Below are 23403 nucleotides of genomic sequence, written 5' to 3'. Positions count from 1 at the left end.
GATTATTATATATATATATATTGTTATATTTCTGCTTATTTATTCATATTTTATGTACATGCATACAGGTATCCATTTGTGTATATATAATACAAAAAATTGTTAGAAAAATATTTATAGTGCAAAAAAAAAAGAGAAAGCGTAAGTTATATGTTCGTTATTTTTAACTCAACACTTTTGTTATATTTTTGTATTTTTATTTTTAGATTTGTTCTAAACGCACAAATATATTTCATAAAAATTATATATTTGTACAATATTATAGAATGTTTTTTTTTTTGGATATAAATAATTTGTGGTGTACTCTGTAATTTTTTATGTATATATTCCTATTATTTGGGATTTTCATTTTTTATGCTAATATAATTTAATACGGAGAGAAACTAGCCATTTTATGCATATATTTTTTTTTTTATTTGTATTCATAACATATATGTAATGACCTTATATTTATATGCATTTCATTTTGATATAATACAGTTTATTAAATTTATAATAAATGTTCTAGGTATTGTATGCAGGGACGTATATTAAGGATTCTGTTTTTATTTGGAGTAAGAAAATATGTTTGTATAATTATTTGACAAAAAAAAATACAGGCTACACATGTTTTAATTAAATTTATTTCTATACCTACATAAAGGAAATGGACAATAAATATACTGCTGCTTTTTATTTGCTTTTTAATGCATAATCAATTTTGAAATAGGAGTAAAGGTGTGTGCAAATAAAAGTTAATAATAATATCGAAAAATATACAATATAATAATTATAAAATTATATTTATCGTTTTTTCGAATATATTTAGAAAATCAAAAAGTAATATACACACATGCGTGAATATTAGAAAATGTACACCATTTACCTCCTATATATTATATATATTGCGCGAAATACATAAGTAATAGTATCTATGTATATGTGTATCGTGTTTACTATATACATACATTTATTCATTCCTTCTATGCATGTAACGATATATATGTCCTTATAACACCTACATAAATATTTATAGCAGTTAAATAAATTGTAGAAAATAACTTATATTTTATTTTCTTCATAATTTATAGTTACAAAATTGTGTATTTAATTTTTCTGTATTATTTTAGTTAAATCAAATTTAAAGCAGTCATATTCCATATGTATATATCCATATAATTTTCAATTTGTTTGTAGACATACTTGGTAAATATTTAGATTGTTATACATAATTTTTATTAAAATATTATTGCATTATATTAAAAAATATATATATAATTTAATTAAAATATATTTTTCTAGTTTGTATATTCATATCTGCATGTGTGCTCGCGAACAAAATTAAAATTTTTAAAATATTATCATCTATCTACATATATATATTGTAAATGTGTTATATAAAATTTGTGCATATTATTCGAGCTTTATATTTATTATATCGCACCCAGAGATATATATTACATATATACATACCCATTCTGAACTGTCAAATGCATTGTGAATATATAATACATATTTATGTTACACAGTTATGTACTAATATTGTTAAATATATATAAAAATAAAAAATAAGGATATTGTGGTTGTTTTATCTCCGAATAATAACAGTAATTATATTGATAATTGAGCATGCTTTGTATGTTTATTTATTGTTTAATAAATATATTGGATATGTCAAATTGTAGTGTTACTATTCATATATGCACTTATTTTAGACAATATATTAATTAAAGGGATATATAAAATAGTAAACATACAAAACAATATACATTTAAAGGAACTTAAATAATCAAAGTTTAGACAATTTAAAAGACTTAATTTTAAAGAGAGTAATACAGAGAATTAAAAAAATAATATATAATAATCGTAATGTAGCTAGTTATCGACATAAAATACGAACAACTATGATTTTGTACTTGTTCATAATTCTAAATTTTTAAGAATAAGGAATAAATAAAATTATTAGTTCAGGAAAATATATCGAATTTATGTGACACCAAATCAAAAGGATATAATTAATTAAAAAAGTAGATATATATATAATAATTAAAATAAGATTCTTCATTTATTTTTTTGTTAATTTAGTTAACTTATATTTGAAGCAAGCTTTCAAGATATTGACACTTGGACTTTTTCAAAGTTTTGTTAATATTGGCTCATAACTATAGTATATACATACATGTATATGTGTGCGCATTTCGTCAAATATCATTCCTATTTTATATAAAAAACATATTTATATGTTATGTGTGTATATATCATCTTAACGAAATGGGTGAAAATGAAACTTATAAAGAAGCAAGCCTAACCACAGGTTTGTTGGTTAGCGATAATAATAATATGAAAAATAATGAAAATAGAAGTATAGAATTAAATAACACTAATTCGAACAATTTGAGTAGGGAAACAAATAATAATAATTTGGGAAAAAAATATAATTTTAATTATAATAACTTGAATATAAGCAATAAAAAGTTTTTGCTAAATAAAAATCATCTATATATTAAAGCGGGTATAAAACAAGGAGCTAATAATTCAAAAAAATTTATGAACAAAGGAAATATAGATAATAGAAATGTTAATGTAAATAACAATGCTATAGCAAATACTGATAAGTTTTCTGATAAATTAAATAATAATTATAATATAGAAAATTCAGGTACTGAAAATAATACGTATACTGAACAGAGAAATGAATATAATTATTCTAATATTAATTATAATCATGATTCAGAAAATGGAGTTACATTTAATATAAGAGGATGTGCTAACAACAACATAAACAATGGTAATAATAATATTATTCAAAGAAAAAGAAGAACTAATAAATTTGAATCGGGAAATCAAAACTATAAAAATAAACAAAAAAAATTTTATAATACAACAGTTAGTGATTCATTAAAAAGATATAATAATAATAATTCTATAAATGTGAATAATATAAGTAGTAATGAAGAAAATGAGAATATTCAAGATTTTTCCAATATTGAAATTAACAAAATTAGTAATGAACTTAATAAAAGACAATTAAATAATAATAGAAATTTAAAAAATTTTAAAAATTTAAATAACAAAAAAATGTTTGATAATATAACATTCTCGATAAACAAATACTTAAATTCTAACGTAAATTTCCAGAAACATAATAATGATCAAATAAACAATTCATATGGAAAAGTTAAAAACAAAATGACATATAAAAATTTGAAAATTAAAAATAAAGAAAATTTTAATGTGCCTAACGATATAAGAACTCACAATTCTACATCTAATATATCAAATGAGTATATAAATCACAAAACAAATATAGATAATGTAAATAATATAAATTCTATAAACAATTTGATTCGTGAAATAAATGACGATCAAGTAATAGAAAATATATCCAATTCATCTAATTATGAGAATATAAATCTATTAGCACAAACCTTTAATTATGAAAATGTGAAAATTTTGAAAACTCATCTGGAGGGGAATATAAATAGTGCAAATATGATGGGCAAAAAAAGGAATAATATATATTCTAATATTGAAGAAAATAAAGATAATTCTAATTTTTTTAGTTATATAGAATGGCTAAGTGAGGTTTCAGAAATAACTGACGAGGAAAAGGATATCGAAGATATTAATAATAACAATAATAGAAAAAATAATAATTTGAGATGGAGCCATCATTTTAACAATAGCACCTTTAACAACACAAACAGCGAAGCATCTCATTTAAGTTGTTCACAAATAAATTCAAAGGAGTTTCAAAATGACCAAATTGTGTCAGATAAAATGAAAGGGTTGTATTATCAGTTTGGAAAATATAACTATCAAAATGAACAAGTAGAAGAATTTGGACAAAATGAAAATGTGACAAACACAATTGATAATAAAAAATTTAACGAAAATAATAAACTTCCATATTTTGAGGAAAATAAAAATCAAGGAAAATTAGAAAGTGATAATATATCCGATCCGCATTTAACTATATATAGTTCAGAAAAAAAAAATGATGATTTTATAGAAGGGGAAGCAGAATTTGATACTTATGGAATGGGAGAAATAAATTCAGGAAACTTAATAGAAGCAAAAAATGCATCTAGTTCGAACATATTAAAGAACCCAAATAATTTGAATAATATAATCTCTTCAAATTTGATTCAAGAAAATGAAATAAATAAATTTCCAGAACCAATTAATCATATACCTATAGAAGATTTATTTATAACTTCATACATGCCATATCCCCCTGAAAAGTATAATAATATATACGATTTACATGAAATAAAAATAATATCACCACATATATTAAAAACAATAGTTCATAAAAAAGGAAAAACATATCATTCGTCTTTAAAAGATGGAAAACTAATTTTATTATTAGATTTAGATAATACATTATTGCAAGCTACATCATTTGCTAAATTTAACATGGAATTACCTTTAGAAAATTTTATAGGCGAAAATGATGAACCCGAATTATATAAATTTTTTTTACCTTATTATAATTTTTTTTATTACTTAAAATTTCGACCTTATGTTCGCCAATTTTTAGAGATATTATCATTATATTATGAATTATCTATATATACTAATGCAACAAGAGAATATGCAGATGTAGTTATCGCGATTCTAGATCCCGATAGAACCATTTTTGCTGATCGGATAGTTGCTAGATGTAGTAGCGTAGATAGAGATGAAAATAAACATTTTGAAAAAATTTATCCAAATGTTGATCCAAAATATGTAATAGCATTTGATGACAGAAAAGATGTTTGGTTTGATATACCTCATTCTCACATTTTAAGAGCAGAACATTATAATTTTTTTGAATTAAGTAAATATGACATTATTTCACATTTTAAAGAACCTAGTACATGCAAAAAAAGATTTGTAGATATGGATATGCATCTACATTATATGATCAAAATCTTTTTAAAAATTCATAAACAATTTTTTGAAAATCCATTAAATGTAGATGTAGGCAAAATTATAGATAATATTATGCTTAGTACATTATCAAATGTGGGATTATATTTTACAGGATTTAGAAAAAATTCAAAAAATTTACAAAATGTTATTTCAACAGATTGTGAAGAAAGGCAAAAAGAAATAGCATTAGAATTAGGAGCTAAAATTTATTCTAATTATGATGATCCTGGGGTTACACATATTATTGCTGCTAAAAACTGTACAGATAATTTAATTAAATCAAAACAATCAAATTATAACCATATTGAAAAAGTCCATACATTATGGTTATATCATTGTAAAGGTACGCTTCAAAATGATAAATCGTCACTATTCAATGCAGATGATCTTTGCAAAATTTATAATAACAAACCTCCTTTACATCCAAAAAAGGATCATTGGTTTTTTGGGAATAAAGATGCAGAAAAAAAACAAGATAACAAAAATGATTGTGTTAAAATTGAAAATTTGAAATCTCGTATATTTCTAGGTACGGGGGAATACACAAATGATGCTGTTATATGCTCTCCTTATGAACAAATAAATATTAAATGGATAGAAAAAGAAGTTAAATTACGACAAATATATGATAATGTTTCAAATTTTATGGCACAGGATAAAACTATAAATCTTAGATTAGTTGAAAAGAGAAGTAATGGTGAAACAGAAAAAAATATTAGAAATTCAAATTTTATACTTCCTTCTGATTTAGATATATCTGATAAAGTTATTCAAAATGACAAATAATAGATACAGAAAAATAATATTTTAATTCATTAGTGCCTCTACCTTATGAGCACATTTTAAGTGTTCATTTGTTTGTTTTTTTTTTTTTTATTTATTTAGCCGAATCATAGCCATCTTTCTTTTTATTGATTCACATTTTGTTTCCCAAATTAAAACGGAGAGTATTTTTATATAACATAATTTACACTCTCATTTTCATATGCACATATATGTGTTTTTTTTTTCCACACTTTTAATAGGTTTTATTTATTTATTTATTTATTTATTTATTTTTTTTGTACTATTTATATTACAAGCCCATTGCTTTAACAATTTTTGCTATCCTGAGCATGCACATTTTTGAAAATAAAATTGTTTTTAAAATATGTATGAATATTTAATTTAAATTTTATTATTTTCGCTTTTTTTTTTTCAAATTTATATAAAGTGTTATTTATTATATTCGCTACTTTTTCCATCTTTACTGTTTTAGCCTTTTTAAACATTAACAAAATGTTAAAAATGAACTATTTCTATAATATATTATCACCATTATTGAAAAAAAAAATACATTGTTTTTCATCATCTATTGAAAGACCAACTTGTAAATGAATAAGCCCGTTACTTTGTTATAGGGACGTATAGGAATGTTATCGAATTGTACGGGATATTATAGGAATGTATGCAAACAAATGAAAGCATATACACATGAGTTTACAATTTGAACCCTGAAATGCTTTGACATGTATAATTAAGCTTAATACATTTCATTTATTATGGTTAACTTCATTCACTTTAATTTGTTTTAGTTTAATTTTAATTTAAAAAAAAATTCACATGTACAATGGATGAAAATAAATACTACTGTTTACATTATTGTAAATAGAAAGTATAAAAAAAATAAATATGTATCCATAAATTTATATTAAAAATAATATTTGCAAAGATTTTTTTTTTAATTTTAGTAAAATAAATACAAAAAAGAAAAGTTATTAGGCTCATAGCTATATTAAAATTTTGCTTTTTTTATGCGAATTTTATCCAAACTTAAAAAAATTTTTATTTTTATTTTGTTCATCTTAAAATGACAGTTAAATATTTTGATATAAATTATGAGCATATTTAAGGGATGGAACATTTGGATGTTTAACTTCAGTGAATTTTACACATTCTGGTTTTGTTGTATTTCCTTTGAATTTTAAAAACCCTCCTTTATTTTTCATAACATCACAATAATTCGGAGCGCTAAAAACTGTATAGAGTTGTCCATTTTGTTCTAAAGAATATCCTTCATCTCGTACTTCATGCGATCGAATAATAAGGGATAAATTATTTTTTTTTAAAAAACTTTCAGTAATATCTGTACCAAATGAAAATCCAATACCTCTTTTTGAAGGTTTAAATCCTTTTTCTTCATTTGGATCAGACCATAATAAATCAGTCATGATTCCTTCATCTAAAGGTTCTGTGATTCTATTTATTTGTTCAATGTCTTTTAAAGTTACATCTGTTTTACTTGGTATACCACCATGACATATAAATACTTTATCATTTAATACATAAGCTAAAGGTAGAAATTTAAATGAATCTGAAAATAAAGAATGTAATTTTTCATCATATTTTTCTAATAATTCACCTAAAAATCCATATATTTTGTTCATATTATCTGTTTCATGATTTCCTCTAGTTAGATGCACATTATTAGGATATATCAATTTGGCTAAATATAAAAATATAATAACTTCTACAGAAAAACTACCTCTATCAACAAAGTCGCCATTAAACAAATAAGAATATTTTGGAGATGGATATCCATTAATATTCATTATATTTATCAAATCATAAAATTGACCATGTATGTCACCACAAATTGTTATCGTTTCATCTTCTTTCAAATTTAAATATACTAAAGTAGGTGATTCTTTTAACAATTTGATTACATCTAATATTATTGCACATACACATTTTTTATTTAATTTTTGATTAGGTACACTTATATATTCTACAACCTTTTTTAAAAAATCTATATTTAAATTATTTCGGTCATATATCGGTGCATTATTATTTTCTATTTTCATATTATCTAAATTAATCGTTTCATAATATGGAATTTTTTGTTCTAATTCTATAGCTTTTTGAAATTGTTGTTCAAATAATAATTTTTTACATTGTTTTAATTTTAATTCTGAATTTTTATCTTTTGTTAATTTTAGGACCATTTGAAAACAATCAGATGCATTTTTTAAATCAGACAATAATAAATAAGAACAACCCTTTCTATAATATGCCTTAGCATAATATGGATTTATTTTTATAGCTTCATCTATATCTTGTATTGATAAACCATAATTCTCTAATTTCATATTACAAAAAGATCTATTCGTATAATATATATGTAGATCTGTTTCATTCATACTTATATATTCAGAACTTTTATTTATTGTACTTTCATTATAATAATTTTTTAATAAATCAATGTCTTCTTCATCAATTTGTACATAATCAGATAGTGTATCTATATTAATTTGATTTAATAATTTTAAATATGATTTGTCTGTATTATTTTCATAAAAACTTTTTATAAAATCAATTGCTGCTGTATAATATTTTAATGATATTATATAATTATTTTCTTTAAAATATTTATTTCCTATATTTTTCAAAGAATTACAGATTTTCAAAAGTTCAACACTGATATTTTTTTTTACTTCATTTTCATCATTATTTTTATTTAAAGCATTTTCATTTCCTTCTTCTCTTTTTTCTCTTATTGTATCAATATTATTTATTTTATTTGAATTTCCATTTGTTTCTACATTACATTTTTCATTATTTAATTTAGATTTTTCATCTTTTCTTTGACAATTTTCTACTTTATTATCATAACAATCATTTTCACTTCGAATATTTCTACTCACATTTGTACTATTATCATCACTACATTCTTTATTTTCATTTATAAGTTGGTATTCGTTTAAATTGTTTAGAATAGATTCTACATTATTTGTTTTTATATTTTCATCACTTTTATGTATTCCACCCTTGGTATTGTGTTGGTTATTATTCATATTTTCTGTAATATTTATCAAATCGATATGTGGCATATTATTTTTTGTATTTATATATTTACTTCCTAATTTACAAAACGTTTTATTTCCTTCATTTAATTGTGTTCGAAAATTCTTTACACTTCTTAAAATTTTTTTAGAAAATATTTGCCCGCTCATTAAATTTTTGGAAAATTTTTTGGATAAGTGTTTTTATATTTTTTATATTTTTTTAATTTCTTTTCGTAAATTTATACAATATTACTATTTATATATTATTTACAAAATATAACATACTTTGTTTTGATAGTTTTGACCTTTACAAATATGTATATGCCCTTTAACTATCAATAAATCTGTTTATTTATATGTATGTACGTTTGGTGTGCTGTTGGGTATAATATTATAGTAATATTTAAATCGTATTATATATATCTTTGGATTGTTATTAAAATTTTTTGTCTTTGTATCCGTTCTTTTGAATAAAAATATGTTTTATTTTATTTTTTAATTGTATAGAAAAAAATGAAATATGGTTTATTTCTTTATATGTATCTTATACTTTCATATATAATATATTTGCAAATTAAAATAAGCATATAATAATAATAATGATAATAATAATAATAATAATAATGATAATAATAATAATAATAATAATGATAATAATAATAATATGAAATTTTTACAATGCAAAAATAGTAGAAAATTTATTATATCAAATACTTTTTAATAACATACTTTTGCACTTACAAAAATGTATATTATTTTTGTAGGTTGATTTTATGATATATAATGTTTTATATTTACAAAAATTAAAACAACATGAAAAATAAAACTTTATATTTCTAAAGGAGAATAATTCACCAATAAAATGTTATTTATTTATAAATTAATATGAGCATATGTAAAAAAATAAATTTCTGGTATTTTCCCTATCTATTTATTATGTACGCATTTTACTCATTACATTTTTATTATATTTTTTTTTTCTTATAAATTCACAAATCTTAAAAAAGCAGTGGAATTGTTATTTTTAATAAAATTACCAAAAAAAAAAATATTATAGTAACTATATATAACATAATATTATAAAAGAATGTTCTGTACCATATTTTATTTGGCCATTTAATTATTTTTTACAAAATATTTATATAGCTAGCTGATGTTTTATTCATTTTAATTTGAAAAAAATAGTAATGAATTTTCTCCCTGTTTTTGAACATTCTTAGCAATAAAATAATTATGATATTAATATTAAATTTCATTTTATTTCATATACAAACATATAATGCATTTATTGCATACACAACTGGAACATAACAATTGTGAAAAATTGGAAAAATTTACAAAATAATAATAAAACATTTTGAAAGGCTAGTTCGAAAATTCATATTAAAGCCATCTTAGCACAGTTGGTAATGCGTTTGATTCGTAATCAAAAGATCGTGGGTTCGACTCCCACAGGTGGCTATTTTTAGCTCCAAATAAAATATCATGTTAGGTATATATTATATATAAAATTGTTCCATAATTATATGAATTTAAAAAACTGAAATAGTATAAACTTAGAAAATGCTAGAATAATAATAAAATCTGAGTAATAATAATATATATTTTATTGCTTTAATTAAATCATTATAGAATAAGTTATTAAACCGATAATATATATGGCAAAACAAATATATGTAGATCATAAGGTTAGCTCTATAATAAAAAAAAATGATACTAAAAAATAGTATAAATAAATAATTAAGTACTATTATTATATTTTATGTACAAGCCATATAAAACAGCATTATTTTATGAACATACATATGAAAAGCATTTTTTTTTTATAAATATTTTTAAAAATGGTAAATGAGGTATTTTTGTTCGTATTTATAACATGTATAAATTATTATTTTCATTGCCTACATATAAATTAAGTAAATATATATGCGTGTATAATACATGTGTATGTATGCATTCCTTTATCGCTTTTTTTAATTTTATAATGCATTTATTCATTATAATAAATAAGACGAAGTGATTATGGTATAAAACAACTATTGTAAATGAATTGGCTTCACAATTATAGATATATTTAATTATTTGGCTAGTTATAATTTTTTTTATGAAATGCAATTATGCAATGGTATATGAAAATTGTATAAAAGAAACAAAATAGAATATCAAAAAAAAAGTTAAATGCAAAAATATAAAAATTAATAATAGAAATACTATATAAATGCACTTATAGAAATATGAATAAAAAGTGTATATACACATTAAAAAATATTGAAAATAAATAACTAATTCGCAGCCAATACGTGATTAATTTGCAAACAATACATAAAAAATATGAAAAATGTGGCAATCACAGAATATCATGAATTTTTCTTCATTTGTATATCATCCAAAATAAATATGCACATATATATATGTACAAATACAATAAGCGGTGTGCAACCCCATGAATTTATTTAATTATATATAAGAAGGCGGATATATATATATATATATTAATACTTTTTTATGAACACAAATATTCTCAAATTATGCAATATTTGCAACATATTTTCCATCAATCCATTTCCATTTCCACATTGATTGCTCAGTGTAGCTTAGTCATCAACTCTAAAATGGTTACATTTGTGTTAATATTTATTTGTATAAAGAAATTTCTCGAGATCCTTATATATAGGAGACTCGGGGCCATATGTTTTGATAATATTTTTTTTGGCTTTATGTATCAAATTTAATCCTGCTGATTTTAGATCAAGAAATAAAGCTAGCTTTCCTGTTAAAAAAATATAGTATCCATATATTGGTGAATATTTTCCATATGAGACTTCAATTGATTTTAAATATTGGTTAGCTATATTATATGCTAATTTGAATTCTTGTAATTGTATAGATATATATAATATTTTTGCTCTCATTTTTTGCAAAGAATATCTTGAATGATGATAAAAAGTTGTAAGGTAATCTATTTTTGATTTTATTTTATTTAAAGATTGTAATATAATTTTGTTATCATAAGAATATTTTTCAGCAAATAAAGTTTCTAAGTATTCAACTTCTTTAACAGTTTCTTTTTCTTTTTCTATTACACCTTTTATTACACTATCGTTAGTTTCATTTTTACATAACATGCATCTCCATATGTTTTCATTTTTATCTGTTGATTTTTTTAAAATTGGAAATGCTTTAAAATGTAATTTATTATGATAATTAAGCTTTCTTTCGAGTTCTGATATTAATACCATTTCCATATAATTAACAAATTTTTTACAATTTTCTGAACGTGTACATATAAAATCATTGTTAAACATATTATGACATTCTGAAGGAACGTTTATTTTACATAATTTACATGTACATGTAAAAAAATATTGATCTGTACATATAGCTAATCTAGTATTACGATCAAATGCTATGTCTAAATAACTTATTGTCAATTCTTCTCCTGGATATATATCCATTAATGTTCTTATATATAATTTTTGATTTTTAAATATAGTTATACAATTACTTAAACATGAATGGTTAAAATATGGAACGGGTTTTTTATAAAAACCTAAACCACAGGGTTCTAATTCATTATCTATTATTTGTAATGTATTTTTTGATACCTTTATAAATTTTTCAATTACATTTTTAAGTATACTTTTATTTTCTTCAAAATTTGAAAAAATTTTTTTTTTTTTACTCATAAGCGCAACAGCAACGATATATGCTGGATATTTTAAGTTTTCACATTTTTCTTTTGTTAAATCTGTAATTGCTCCACTATAATCATAAAAGTTAAAATGTGTTAAATAGGAATTAATAACTAATCTCATAGTTATTGTTGGACAATATCTATCAAAGATATTCGATTTAAATATATCACATTCTTCTCTGTGAAATTTCCACGCTCTTTCTAAACAGTTATCACTACAATATGCTACATATTTACAATTAGGGCAATATATACATTTGTTAACTTTTTCAAAACAATAAAAACATATGTTCATTGTTTTATAATTATTTTTTTTAAGAGTAGAATCAACTATTCTTGGTGCCATAAATTTAACACATAATGGAATAGCAATTTCCGGATGTGATTCAACAATACAATATCCAGATCGAATTGGGGTCGAAGCTACAATGCATTTACCTTTGTCTTCTGTATACTCTATTTTATACATTTTTTTTTGCCACACTTTTTACTAAATAACTAAAACAATATTTTAAATGGTTATGTTACTTACAAGATATGTAACACATATATTGAAGTGGAGCTATCGAACTCCTTACTTTTTATTTATGTATCTTTTAAGTTTTACAAACATATAAAAAATTAAAAAAAAAATAAATATGTATAACTTAGCTAATTACATGTTTTCATGTGATTTTTCAAAATTTACAAATAATTTTTCTTACTAGTTTTTTTTTTTTTTTTTTGAATAATATATAATCTAATTAACTTGTTATATTAACACTAGTTTGATTCCTCTTTTCTTATTTTATTTAAGATGAAATGTTTTCTTTCTGTTTGGATTTATTTATGAGGATCAAGTATTTTAAGCAAGTTTATTTTAAAATATAACCAAATTTTTTCTTTAAATTTTTCCTCATTTTTTTTTATCAAATTAAAAAAATTACTAAAAATAATAAAAGTGTTAGTTTTGAAAAAAAAAATTATTTCATCCTTTTTTTGTAATTATTTTTCTTCATAGAAAAAAAAATGCAATCATTACATACGAGTATTTGACCAAATTTGTGAAAAATTATTAGCTGCTGATCTAACTCAAAAATGAAAAAAAAGTAGAAAAAAAAATGGGAAAAAATAGAAAGAATGATTAAAAAGACGACATGCTTATATTATATGCGCATATACTAGCATATTCATATATTTCAAAAAAAATTGGGAAACAAAACGAAATAGCAAACGAAATTTCGCATATAAAATTTTAAAAATATTTATTTTGTCAAATTGGAGGTTTTAATTAACAATATAAAGGATACATACTATGACAAAAAAAATATTTTGTATTTTTTTTCAACATCCTTTTTCATATAGTTTAAAACACTAAAATTTAATTGAATTTTCCCAAATAACTTTTATAATTTTTTCCATCTTTTTTTATTTTTTATTAATATATAGAAAATGCAAAAAAAATGATGAATATGTGATTGAACTATGGTTTTGATATCCAAGCCACACATTTTGTGTGGGAAATTTATCAATTGGTATTATTTTGAAAATTGTAAAAAAAAAAGTGGAAAATTTTGTTGGATGTTTTATCACGATGTTTGTAACAAAAATAACAATAAAAAGGAGATAAAAATAAATAACTTATCTCTAAATTTTAACAGTTTTAAAAAGAAAAGTGAATTTGAAGAAAAAGAGTTTGATATAGACGATTTAAACAAATATAATTTGAAAAATAACAAAATAAATTTGAATATTTTAAATAAAATGATAAATTATGTTTTATTGAAAAAAAATGATAGTAAAATAAATGTAGAAAATTTGTTATTATTATTAGTTATATTTAATAAAAATTTTCCAGATTATAAAGATCAATTTGAAAATGGATTTTATGTAAAAGTATGCACAAGTATTATGTCTAAAATAAAATTAAAATTACACTATTTATATACTAGCAAAATGTTAATTTATACATTAAATATATTAACGAATTTAAAACTCGTTGACAATGATATATTAAAATCATTTATAAATAAATGTGATTATTTTATAAAAAATGAAGAATATGAAATATATGATCTTGTTGGTTTTTTAAGAATATTTAGTGAAATATATAATTTGAACAAACATTACAATTCTATTAATTTACAAAATTTCAATTGGATATTAATTAAAATTATATGTAATAAGTTAGTATATAATTTTGATTTATTATTTTTGCCTTATAAAGACAATAGCTTTTCATTTAATTTGCGAAAAAAATTATCACGTCAAATTTTTCAAATTGTTAATACTCAAAACGAGCCACTTAATCTTAACAAAAATAAAGTAAATAACAAAATTAACAAAACTTTTATTAATAATAATCGTGTTTTTAATTGCGATAATATCGAGAAATGTGATGATTTCATTTATTCTGACACTAACAAGCCAAATACAATTATTCTGGACACTCTTTTGTCAATTTGTAAAAGTCTAAAGGATTTAAATTATTCCCATATATTATTATTAAATGAAATTACAAATACTATAAAAATACATTTTTTTAATAAAAATAAATTAACAAATATAAATCAGGATTATGCTTCTTTGAATAAAATATTTTATATTATGAATTGTTTTTTATTTTTACAATTAGATTATCATATGTTTTATAAATATATATTAAATAATTTTAATGAATTTTTAAAAGAATATAAAAATTTGTTACTTGTTTTTTTTTTACTTTCAAAAAATAACTTGTTTCCCTCAAAAGTTATTCATATATTTGATTCTACATTTTTACAAAATATAAAACAAAAAAAATATAATTCACAAAATCTTATAATTATATTAGAATCATATGCCTTACATAAGTACAGAAATTCTATTCTAATTCAGCAAATTTTAAACTTTTGGAAAATCTGTCCTTTTCATGATGAAATAAATCACACACATTCAAGTCAAACTCCTCTCGAAATTTCATGTTTTGCCAAGAACGACAAAATAATAACGAGCAATAATAATGGATACTCAAATAATGGATGTAATAATAGCAAGGGTTGGAGTAGAGTTAGTACAGAAGAATATGAGGTAAAAGGAAGTAAAAGTTTGTACAATTATCTCACAATTTTAGATAAAATAAAAATTTTTTATAGTTTATTTCATTTAGACATTTATGAAGAAAATATATTATTTGATATAACAACGCAATTAAATAAGCCAGAATTAATACATGATATTCCATATAAATTCTTAATCAAATTATTATTAAGTTTTTGTTATTTTTCTTTTGAAAATATAACTATATATAATATGATAATAAAAAATTTAATAAAATATGATATACTAGTAAATAATATATATTTAAATCAATTAAAAATCATAGAGCTTTCTTTACGAACACAACACGTTCCGAATGTGTATAATAAAATAGATACTGAATGTTATGAATATATGAATTATATTAAAAATAAAGAAAAAGAAATTGAATATAATATAAAATCGGATTTGCAAAAAGAAGTTAAACATATTCTACTCACTTTTAATTTAACACCCTTAGAAGAAGTTTCAATAGGCCCATATAATGTCGATTTTGTTGAGAAGGATCAAACATTTCAAAATATATGCAAAAATGAAATATACTATAAAGATCAATCAAATAATTATACTAAAATTATATCATCAAATAAAAAAATTAATGAAAATATTGGAAAAATAATAATTGAAGTTAATGGGGAACATCATTTCTATAGAAATACAAAATCTTATACTTCTTTCTCAAAATTAAAACATAAATTGTTAAGTGATCTTGGATATATTGTTATTAACATTCCTTACTTTGATTGGGCTATATTAAAAACCGATTTAAATAAAAAATCGTATATAAAAAAAATAATAAATGATAAATCAAATATAGATATGGTTTCTATATTGCCTTATAATCAGCAAACCCTTTTATTAAAAAATAAGGAGTTACAAAATATTAAAAAGACAATTCATTCAGAAAATGCCAAATCAGCGTTTATTAATAATATTGCCGAGTTTAGAAAAAAAAAAAAATTAAAATTTTTAAAGAAAAAAATTAAAGAAATTTAGATAAAAAAAAATAGATAATTGTTTATTTTCTCGTTTATTTCACTAATTCTTTATTTCATTTTAGTTATACTTATAACTTCAAAAAAAACAGATTTTAAAATAATCCACCAAGTTGAAATTCATGCAAATATGATACACAAATTCATAACGAAGAGCAATTGATATGTACATATGAAAATGAAGCAGTATAAAAATAAAAATAACTATTTTGATACATCATATATGATCAAAATTAAAAATTTTCTATATCATCTTGGAAATCTACATCATCATCTGGAATATTTTGATCAGTTTGATAATTTTTAAATGTGTTATATCCATACATATTTTTATTTGATATAACTCCTTCTGCTGATGGACCTGCATAATTTGGATGGATTCTAAGTATAATATTTTCAGGATCATTTTCATTTGTTTCGCTTAATAGTTTCATATCTTGATTAATTAATCTGCTAATAATTTTTTTTAATTTGTATATCCATTCATCTAAATGTTCAGTCGATTCTGCCTTTGCGTAATCTTTTAAATATGATTCTATTAATTGGTCTTGTGTCATGCATTCATTATTATTATTAAATTCATATTCTTTTATAATTTCAAAAATAATTGCAGATATACATTGATATTCATTTGCCTTAATGACTGTTGTTTTTTTAACTTCTGTATTTTTATCTATTTTATTATCTTCATTATTAGTATCACTATTTTCATTCCCCATAAATGTTGAGGCATTACCTATTTTTTCTGGTTCGTCTAAATTAATTTCTTTTTCATTTGATATTTTTTTCATAGAAGCTTTAAAAATCGAACAAGCTATTTCAACATGTTTTACATCTACAAAATGAGAAAATTTTAATTTTGCAACAGCCTCACTTAAACGTATAAGGGATTCTAATTGACGAACTGTCATTCTCATTGATCTTTGAGCGCCTGGTGAATATTCAATATTTCTGAACGATACATAATAATGTATTAATTTATATTTTGCTTCATCTGTAAGTAAGGGTTTAACTCTTTTACTTAATTCAAGATAAATTTCTAATTTTACATTATCTAATTTACCAGCATTAGCTTTTAAATGTTTTTCTGCTTCATCACCACAATGCATAGAAACTAAATGATTCGCTATATTTGTATCTTTATCTATATCTATACTATCTAACATAGTATAAAATAAATCAAATCTTGATAATAATGGAGCAGGTATATTTACATTTTGAGCAAATGTTTTAAGAGAATCATACCTTCCGTATTTTGGGTTACAGGCTGCTAAGACAGATGCTCGAGCATTTAATGTTGCTTGGATACCTGCCTTTGTAATTGATATTGTTTGTTGTTCCATTGCTTCATGTATTGCTACTCGATCTTTTTCGTCCATTTTATCAAACTCATCAATACAACATATTCCTTGATCTGCATACATTAATGCACCTGCTTCTAATACAGTATCCCCTTGATCTGGATCACGGTGCACTGCGGCTGTTAAACCTGCTGCAGTCGACCCTTTTCCTGAAGTGAATATTGCTCTCGGTGCAAAACTTTCTACATATTTTAATATCTCACTTTTAGCAGTACCTGGATCACCAACTATACACATATTTATATCACCTCTTAATTTACAATTTGATGTAATTTTTTGTACACCTCCTGTCATCATAAGTAGTGCACCTTTTTTAATTTCAATATTACCCCATATTTTCGGTGCAATGCACTCAGCTAATATATCAATAGTATTAGGATGCATAGCTATTTCTCTTAACCATTTTAAATCATCACAATTTAATATTTCTTCACAATTAATATCAACTTGAGTCTGCTCATCAAATGAATTATCTTTTTTGGAATTATTTAATTTTTCTATTTGACATGCATATATGCAAAGTTTATGATTTAAATCTTGTACACCGACACCTTTAATACCTGTTAATCCTTGTGATACTAATGAGTTCTCATTTTTTTTTAACATTTGCCTAGCAACACTTCTAGGTATATCCCCGGGCTTCATTAGTGTTGGAATATCTGGAACAACAATTAAACATCCTGTTACTATTATTCTATCTCCGGCATGTACACTATCTACTATATCATTTCGTAAAATAACATCCATATTTCTAGGCATAGATCCTGGTGGGCTTTCTTGTGCTATTTCTTGTAATCTTATTTTTTGCCAATCTACAAAATAAGATTGTTCTAAAACTAATGACCAATCATGCATATTACTACAGCTAGCTGATGGGCATTTATTTGGTTGGGTATATCTAAATTGTTGTTTAACACCATTAATAATATTTCCACACTCATTGCATTTAAAAGATGCTAACGTTAATTCGGGTCTTACATCTGATGTTCTTGTAACCTGACCCCTTACACTTATCATTTCTCCTAACATTTCACATCTTAAACTTCTCAATGAATGGATAGGATTTTTTTTATTATAAAATCTTAAACATATTTTACCAACTTCTTTAGTTTTAATTGGGTTAATACTTTCAGCTAATATTTGAACCTTTTGCTCAAAAATATCTAAAATCCTTAAAAAATGTCTTTTTATGTACATATATAATTGACTACCAATATCAAATCGATTTCTATCTGTTGGTTCCCACATTAATACATGCTTCATATCAACTACCAATACTTTATTTCTTGAAAAAGAATTTTGTAATATTGTAAATAGTACTTGAACATAATGAGCATTATTTACTATTTCTAATTCAGTTGGAAAGTCAAAATTTAAGTTGTCTCTCCATACACTATCACTATCTTCGTCACTATCTGCATCTGTTTTACCATTTTTTTTTTCAGAAAATGTTTTTAAAAATTTTTCGAAAACTTTAGCCATATTTTCATCTTGTACATGAGATGGTTCCTCATCTTCTTCATCATCTTCTTCATCTTCTTCGTCTTCACCTCTTTGATTAACACTCATGTTTGAATTATCATTAAATTTTTTTCTTTTATTTTCATAACTTTCTTTTTCATTGTTATTATTATTCCCAAAAACACTGTGAGCATCGATTCCAGATAATTCGTTTTCATTGAAGATGCTCGACATTTTTTAAAACGAAATATGTAACACTATACTTGTAAATTTAAATATATGTGTGAGCTTCTGCTTGTTTATCTTCTGGCACCCTTGGCGAGCAAAAATTAGAAAGGGAGCTATGCCTTTGATGCTCGTGAAAAATGTCTGTATATCTCTTAACAGGGGTTATTTGATATTCCTTTACAAATACTGTCGATGTGATTAGTTTTGAGTGAACTCGAATTAAGAAGGTAACGGAACGAACTTAACAAGATTGCAGAGTGGATATACGTAATGATGAAAAAATTTAATAAGCTTATGAACATGTATATTTCATCTGCTCTTTTTCCATAAATAAATAGCTATATTTAATAATTATATTAACAAATGTGTATTATAAATGTTTAACTTGAATTCACAAAAATACATTATCTTTCGCATTTATTTATTTTTTTTATCAATAGAGCATGCATAATAAAAATGGGTGTAACTCATTTACTAGAATTGATAGAAAATAATAAAAAACAAAAAAATTTAAGATACTATATGGCACGGTAAATAACTGTTAATATTTTAAAAAAAAATTAATATCAAAAAAAAAGAGAATTGATAAAGGATTTATTGTGTATGTCACACCTGCTATTATAATACATACTAAGATTATTGGAATGTGAAAAGGTCTGAATATATTATTTTAATTTATTAAAGATTTTTTTCAGTGTATTTTAAAGACGAAGGAAAAATAAATAAATGTATAAACAATTAAAATTTTATTTTGCCAAAATTACATATCGTATTTTTATATTTCCTTCCCTTACGAAGAGTTTCCGCTATACTTCCACAATTGATGCATATATTATATATTTATGTGATATATGTAATAATTTATATTTTTTTGTGCTTAATCCTCCTTATTTTTTTCTTAAGCTACCTTGCACTTACCCATTTCAAAGATTATTATTCATCACATACATGATAATGAAATTACCTTTTCTTGATGTTTGTTTTTTTATTACATTTTATATATATTAATTTTTTTACACAATTCAAATGAGAGAAAAAACTAAAAATAAATGTGTATGTATGTGTATTATATACACCTTACTGAGAAAAATAATATGCCCATAAGCATTTCTTAAATTCTTATGTATACGTACGAGACAAAAAAATTATGTACATTTATAATATTATTTCGTTATTGTTAATTTAAATAGACATAAAAAAAAATTATAATAATACAAAATAATATAAATTATATAATTATTAATTAACTAGGCAATTCCATCGTATTATACATATGCAAACTATTTGTATTCTTAAATCTTTAACTATTTGTGGTTTTTATTTTTTTTCACTTTTAAAGTAATAATGCATAAAATAAAAAATTTGCTTTCAAGGGTTGTAAAATTAAAAGTTTTATTAATTAAAATTGTAATAATAAACAGGAAAAAAAGACAAAATACAAAAATGCATACAAATAAATTATATATAATATGCATACGGAATAAGAACAAAATTCGTATGTCAAATATTTCTTCTTTTCTATAATTTTTCATTAAAAAAATTACTTTGCACACATATAAAATACATGAGCAACTATATTTTTTTCTGAGCATATCAGAAAGTAAAAGATAAAACAGATTTACAACCTGAACATGCAAGGAGAAAATAAAGAAGCGAAAGCATAATTTTAAAAAAAATTAGCAGTATGCTACCTTTTAAACCATAGCAAAAGCAATGAATATTTATAATTATTGCATAGCATGGTTTACACAAAAAAAAATAAAAAATATATAAATACATGAATAACTAAATAAACAATCCAATATGTCTTCCTTTCCAAATTATACCTTATTAATTAACCACACATTAGCATTTTCGGGATTATCTTTTCAATGGATATATAATAAATAATATTGTCTTATATATAGTTACCATTTGCCTATTGTTTTTCATCTTTAACAAACATATTTATTTTTAAAAGTTATAGAAAATATTTGAAACAAATCAAATAATTAATATATTGCTAAATTTGTATTACCCTTTAATTTTTTTGGCTATTTCGTGATGAGAATATATTTTTTGTTCTCCAATCGAAAAGATCGTTCTCAAAATCATAAAGCTCATCATCTTTATTATTTGCATATTTTTTTTTTTTTTTTTTTTCGTCTTTTATCTTAAATTCATTTTTTTTATTATAATATAAATTATTTGTTTGTGTTTTAATTTCATTAAGAATATTTTCTTTGTTATCAAATTTATCGCCATATAGATAATCAATGTAAGTATTTTTTTTTTCTTCAAATAAGTTTTCTGTATTTTTGTATTCTTTCAAAATTTTTTTTTTTCGTTTTTTAATTTCTTCTATCTTTTGATTTATTTTGGATAAAGAAATATTTTCTCTAACAAGAATGTCTTTTTCCTTATCGTCAAAAAACCCTTTAGGGATATTATTTTTCTTATTCGTATTATTATGTAACTTCTTGTCATTATTATTGTTTTGTATATTTGTCCCAATGTTTCCATAAGTATATTGACTTTTTTTTTTAATATTCAATAATTCGTAAATTTCATCAATATTAAAATTTTCATATGTATCATTATTATTTTTTTTATGGAATTCATCTAACTCATCTAATATCGCGTTATCGTTGTCTTCATTTTGGTCATTTTCTTCCTCATGTAAATCACCTAATATATTTTTTTTTTTTTCTATCAGCAATTTATGTAGGTATTCCAACTCTTCGTAATATGCTGTGTCTAACATTTTGAAGTGTTTACTATCATATATTTCGTTATTAAACAATTTCATTAATCTGTTTCCATTTTCTTCATTTTTCTCTTCACTTTCAATTTGTTTATTCTGATAGTTCTTTACATTTAATTCATTTCCCTCATCATGTTCATTTTCATAATCTTCATAAATGCTTATTCCTTTTCTCTTTTTTTGAATTTTTTTTCGAAAATCTTCTCCCCATTCAATGTTTATTTTATCAGCAGGCTGATCGATTATTTCATATGTTTCTATTACCTCCACATTTTCTTCTTTTTCAATGGATGGTAACAAATATCCTAAACAGTATTTATCGTTTATATATATCCTTTCATCGTTAGTTGGATCCTTGTGTGTATCATTATATGAAGTATTAGGTGTTTCATCATTGTTTGATAATTCTCCATTTAAACTTTTTTCTATTCCTTGAACTTGGGTATTTCCCGACGTTTTAACAAAGGAACTATTCTCAATATTTGTGGAAACTGAAATATCAAAGAAATTCTTTGGAGCGTCTTTATCATCATTTCGACTATTAACCTTTAACTTGGTCGTAGTGGGAAAACAACTCTTATCTGGTATATCATTTTCTTCATCATCTTCATCAAAATAATCCATAAATGCATTTTTTAAATTATTATCTTTGTTAATCCTATTTAATGGTGTTTCTGGCTCTTCAAAATGCACTTTTTTTAAACTTGAATTTGAACTATTTTTTTTGAGTATAATATTATCCTTATTTTTTATTACATTTACAACATTCTTATCCTTGTACTCCTGTATGTTGCTATTTATTTCGTATTCTTCATTCTCTTCATTGTTGTTTTTAATTTTTAAAGAAAAATCATTTTGGTCTTTCTCGGGATTTTGTTCACTTTTTTTTTTTTGATCTCTTAATAATTTCCTTCGCTCTTTTTCCCTTTTAATTAGCTCCTTAATATTATTATCCATTTTTTTTTTTGCATTAATGTCATAATAAAGTAGTGAAATTATTTGAATAAACAAAAACTGAATTTTATATAAATTTAAATGCGTTCTAATAAACGCTAAATTAAAAAAGGGGAAAAAAAAATATATATAATTGAAATAAATCAAGTACACATTTTTATCATATGCTACGTCAAAAATATATCCA

General features: G+C 22.5%; 6 protein-coding genes and 1 non-coding gene across 7 annotated transcripts; 3 read left to right on the top strand and 4 right to left on the bottom strand.

Annotated features, from left to right (window-relative positions):
• Window positions 1-2250: 2250 nt before the first annotated feature.
• On the top strand, window positions 2251-5685 carry PBANKA_1132000 (NLI interacting factor-like phosphatase; the record flags this gene model as incomplete). The annotated part of the gene is made up of 1 exon (XM_034565873.1): window positions 2251-5685. One exon carries the CDS (start codon window positions 2251-2253, stop codon window positions 5683-5685), a length of 3435 nt encoding a protein of 1144 aa, XP_034422527.1.
• A 1070-nt stretch (window positions 5686-6755) lies between these two features.
• Window positions 6756-8891, bottom strand: PBANKA_1131900 (serine/threonine protein phosphatase 5; the record flags this gene model as incomplete). Its single annotated transcript, XM_034565872.1, has 1 exon — window positions 6756-8891. One exon carries the CDS (start codon window positions 8889-8891, stop codon window positions 6756-6758), a length of 2136 nt encoding a protein of 711 aa, XP_034422526.1.
• Window positions 8892-10111: 1220 nt separating this feature from the next.
• PBANKA_1131851 lies at window positions 10112-10184 on the top strand. Its single transcript has one exon. It is a non-coding gene; the product is annotated as a tRNA-Thr (tRNA).
• Window positions 10185-11350: 1166 nt separating this feature from the next.
• On the bottom strand, window positions 11351-12886 carry PBANKA_1131800 (histone-lysine N-methyltransferase, putative; the record flags this gene model as incomplete). The annotated part of the gene is made up of 1 exon (XM_034565871.1): window positions 11351-12886. One exon carries the CDS (start codon window positions 12884-12886, stop codon window positions 11351-11353), a length of 1536 nt encoding a protein of 511 aa, XP_034422525.1.
• A 995-nt stretch (window positions 12887-13881) lies between these two features.
• Window positions 13882-16470, top strand: PBANKA_1131700 (RAP protein, putative; the record flags this gene model as incomplete). Its single annotated transcript, XM_034565870.1, has 1 exon — window positions 13882-16470. The coding sequence occupies one exon, from the start codon at window positions 13882-13884 to the stop codon at window positions 16468-16470; it is 2589 nt and encodes an 862-aa protein (XP_034422524.1).
• A 232-nt stretch (window positions 16471-16702) lies between these two features.
• On the bottom strand, window positions 16703-19525 carry PBANKA_1131600 (DNA replication licensing factor MCM6, putative; the record flags this gene model as incomplete). Its single annotated transcript, XM_034565869.1, has 1 exon — window positions 16703-19525. One exon carries the CDS (start codon window positions 19523-19525, stop codon window positions 16703-16705), a length of 2823 nt encoding a protein of 940 aa, XP_034422523.1.
• A 2014-nt stretch (window positions 19526-21539) lies between these two features.
• PBANKA_1131500 (conserved Plasmodium protein, unknown function) lies at window positions 21540-23219 on the bottom strand (the record flags this gene model as incomplete). Its single annotated transcript, XM_034565868.1, has 1 exon — window positions 21540-23219. One exon carries the CDS (start codon window positions 23217-23219, stop codon window positions 21540-21542), a length of 1680 nt encoding a protein of 559 aa, XP_034422522.1.
• Window positions 23220-23403: the final 184 nt, after the last annotated feature.

The sequence above is a fragment of the Plasmodium berghei genome (assembly GCF_900002375.2).
Source record: "Plasmodium berghei ANKA genome assembly, chromosome: 11".
NCBI classification, from domain to species: domain Eukaryota; phylum Apicomplexa; class Aconoidasida; order Haemosporida; family Plasmodiidae; genus Plasmodium; species Plasmodium berghei.
The sequence above is the reverse complement of the archived record's forward strand: the minus strand, read 5'-3'. Positions and strand labels throughout refer to the sequence as shown.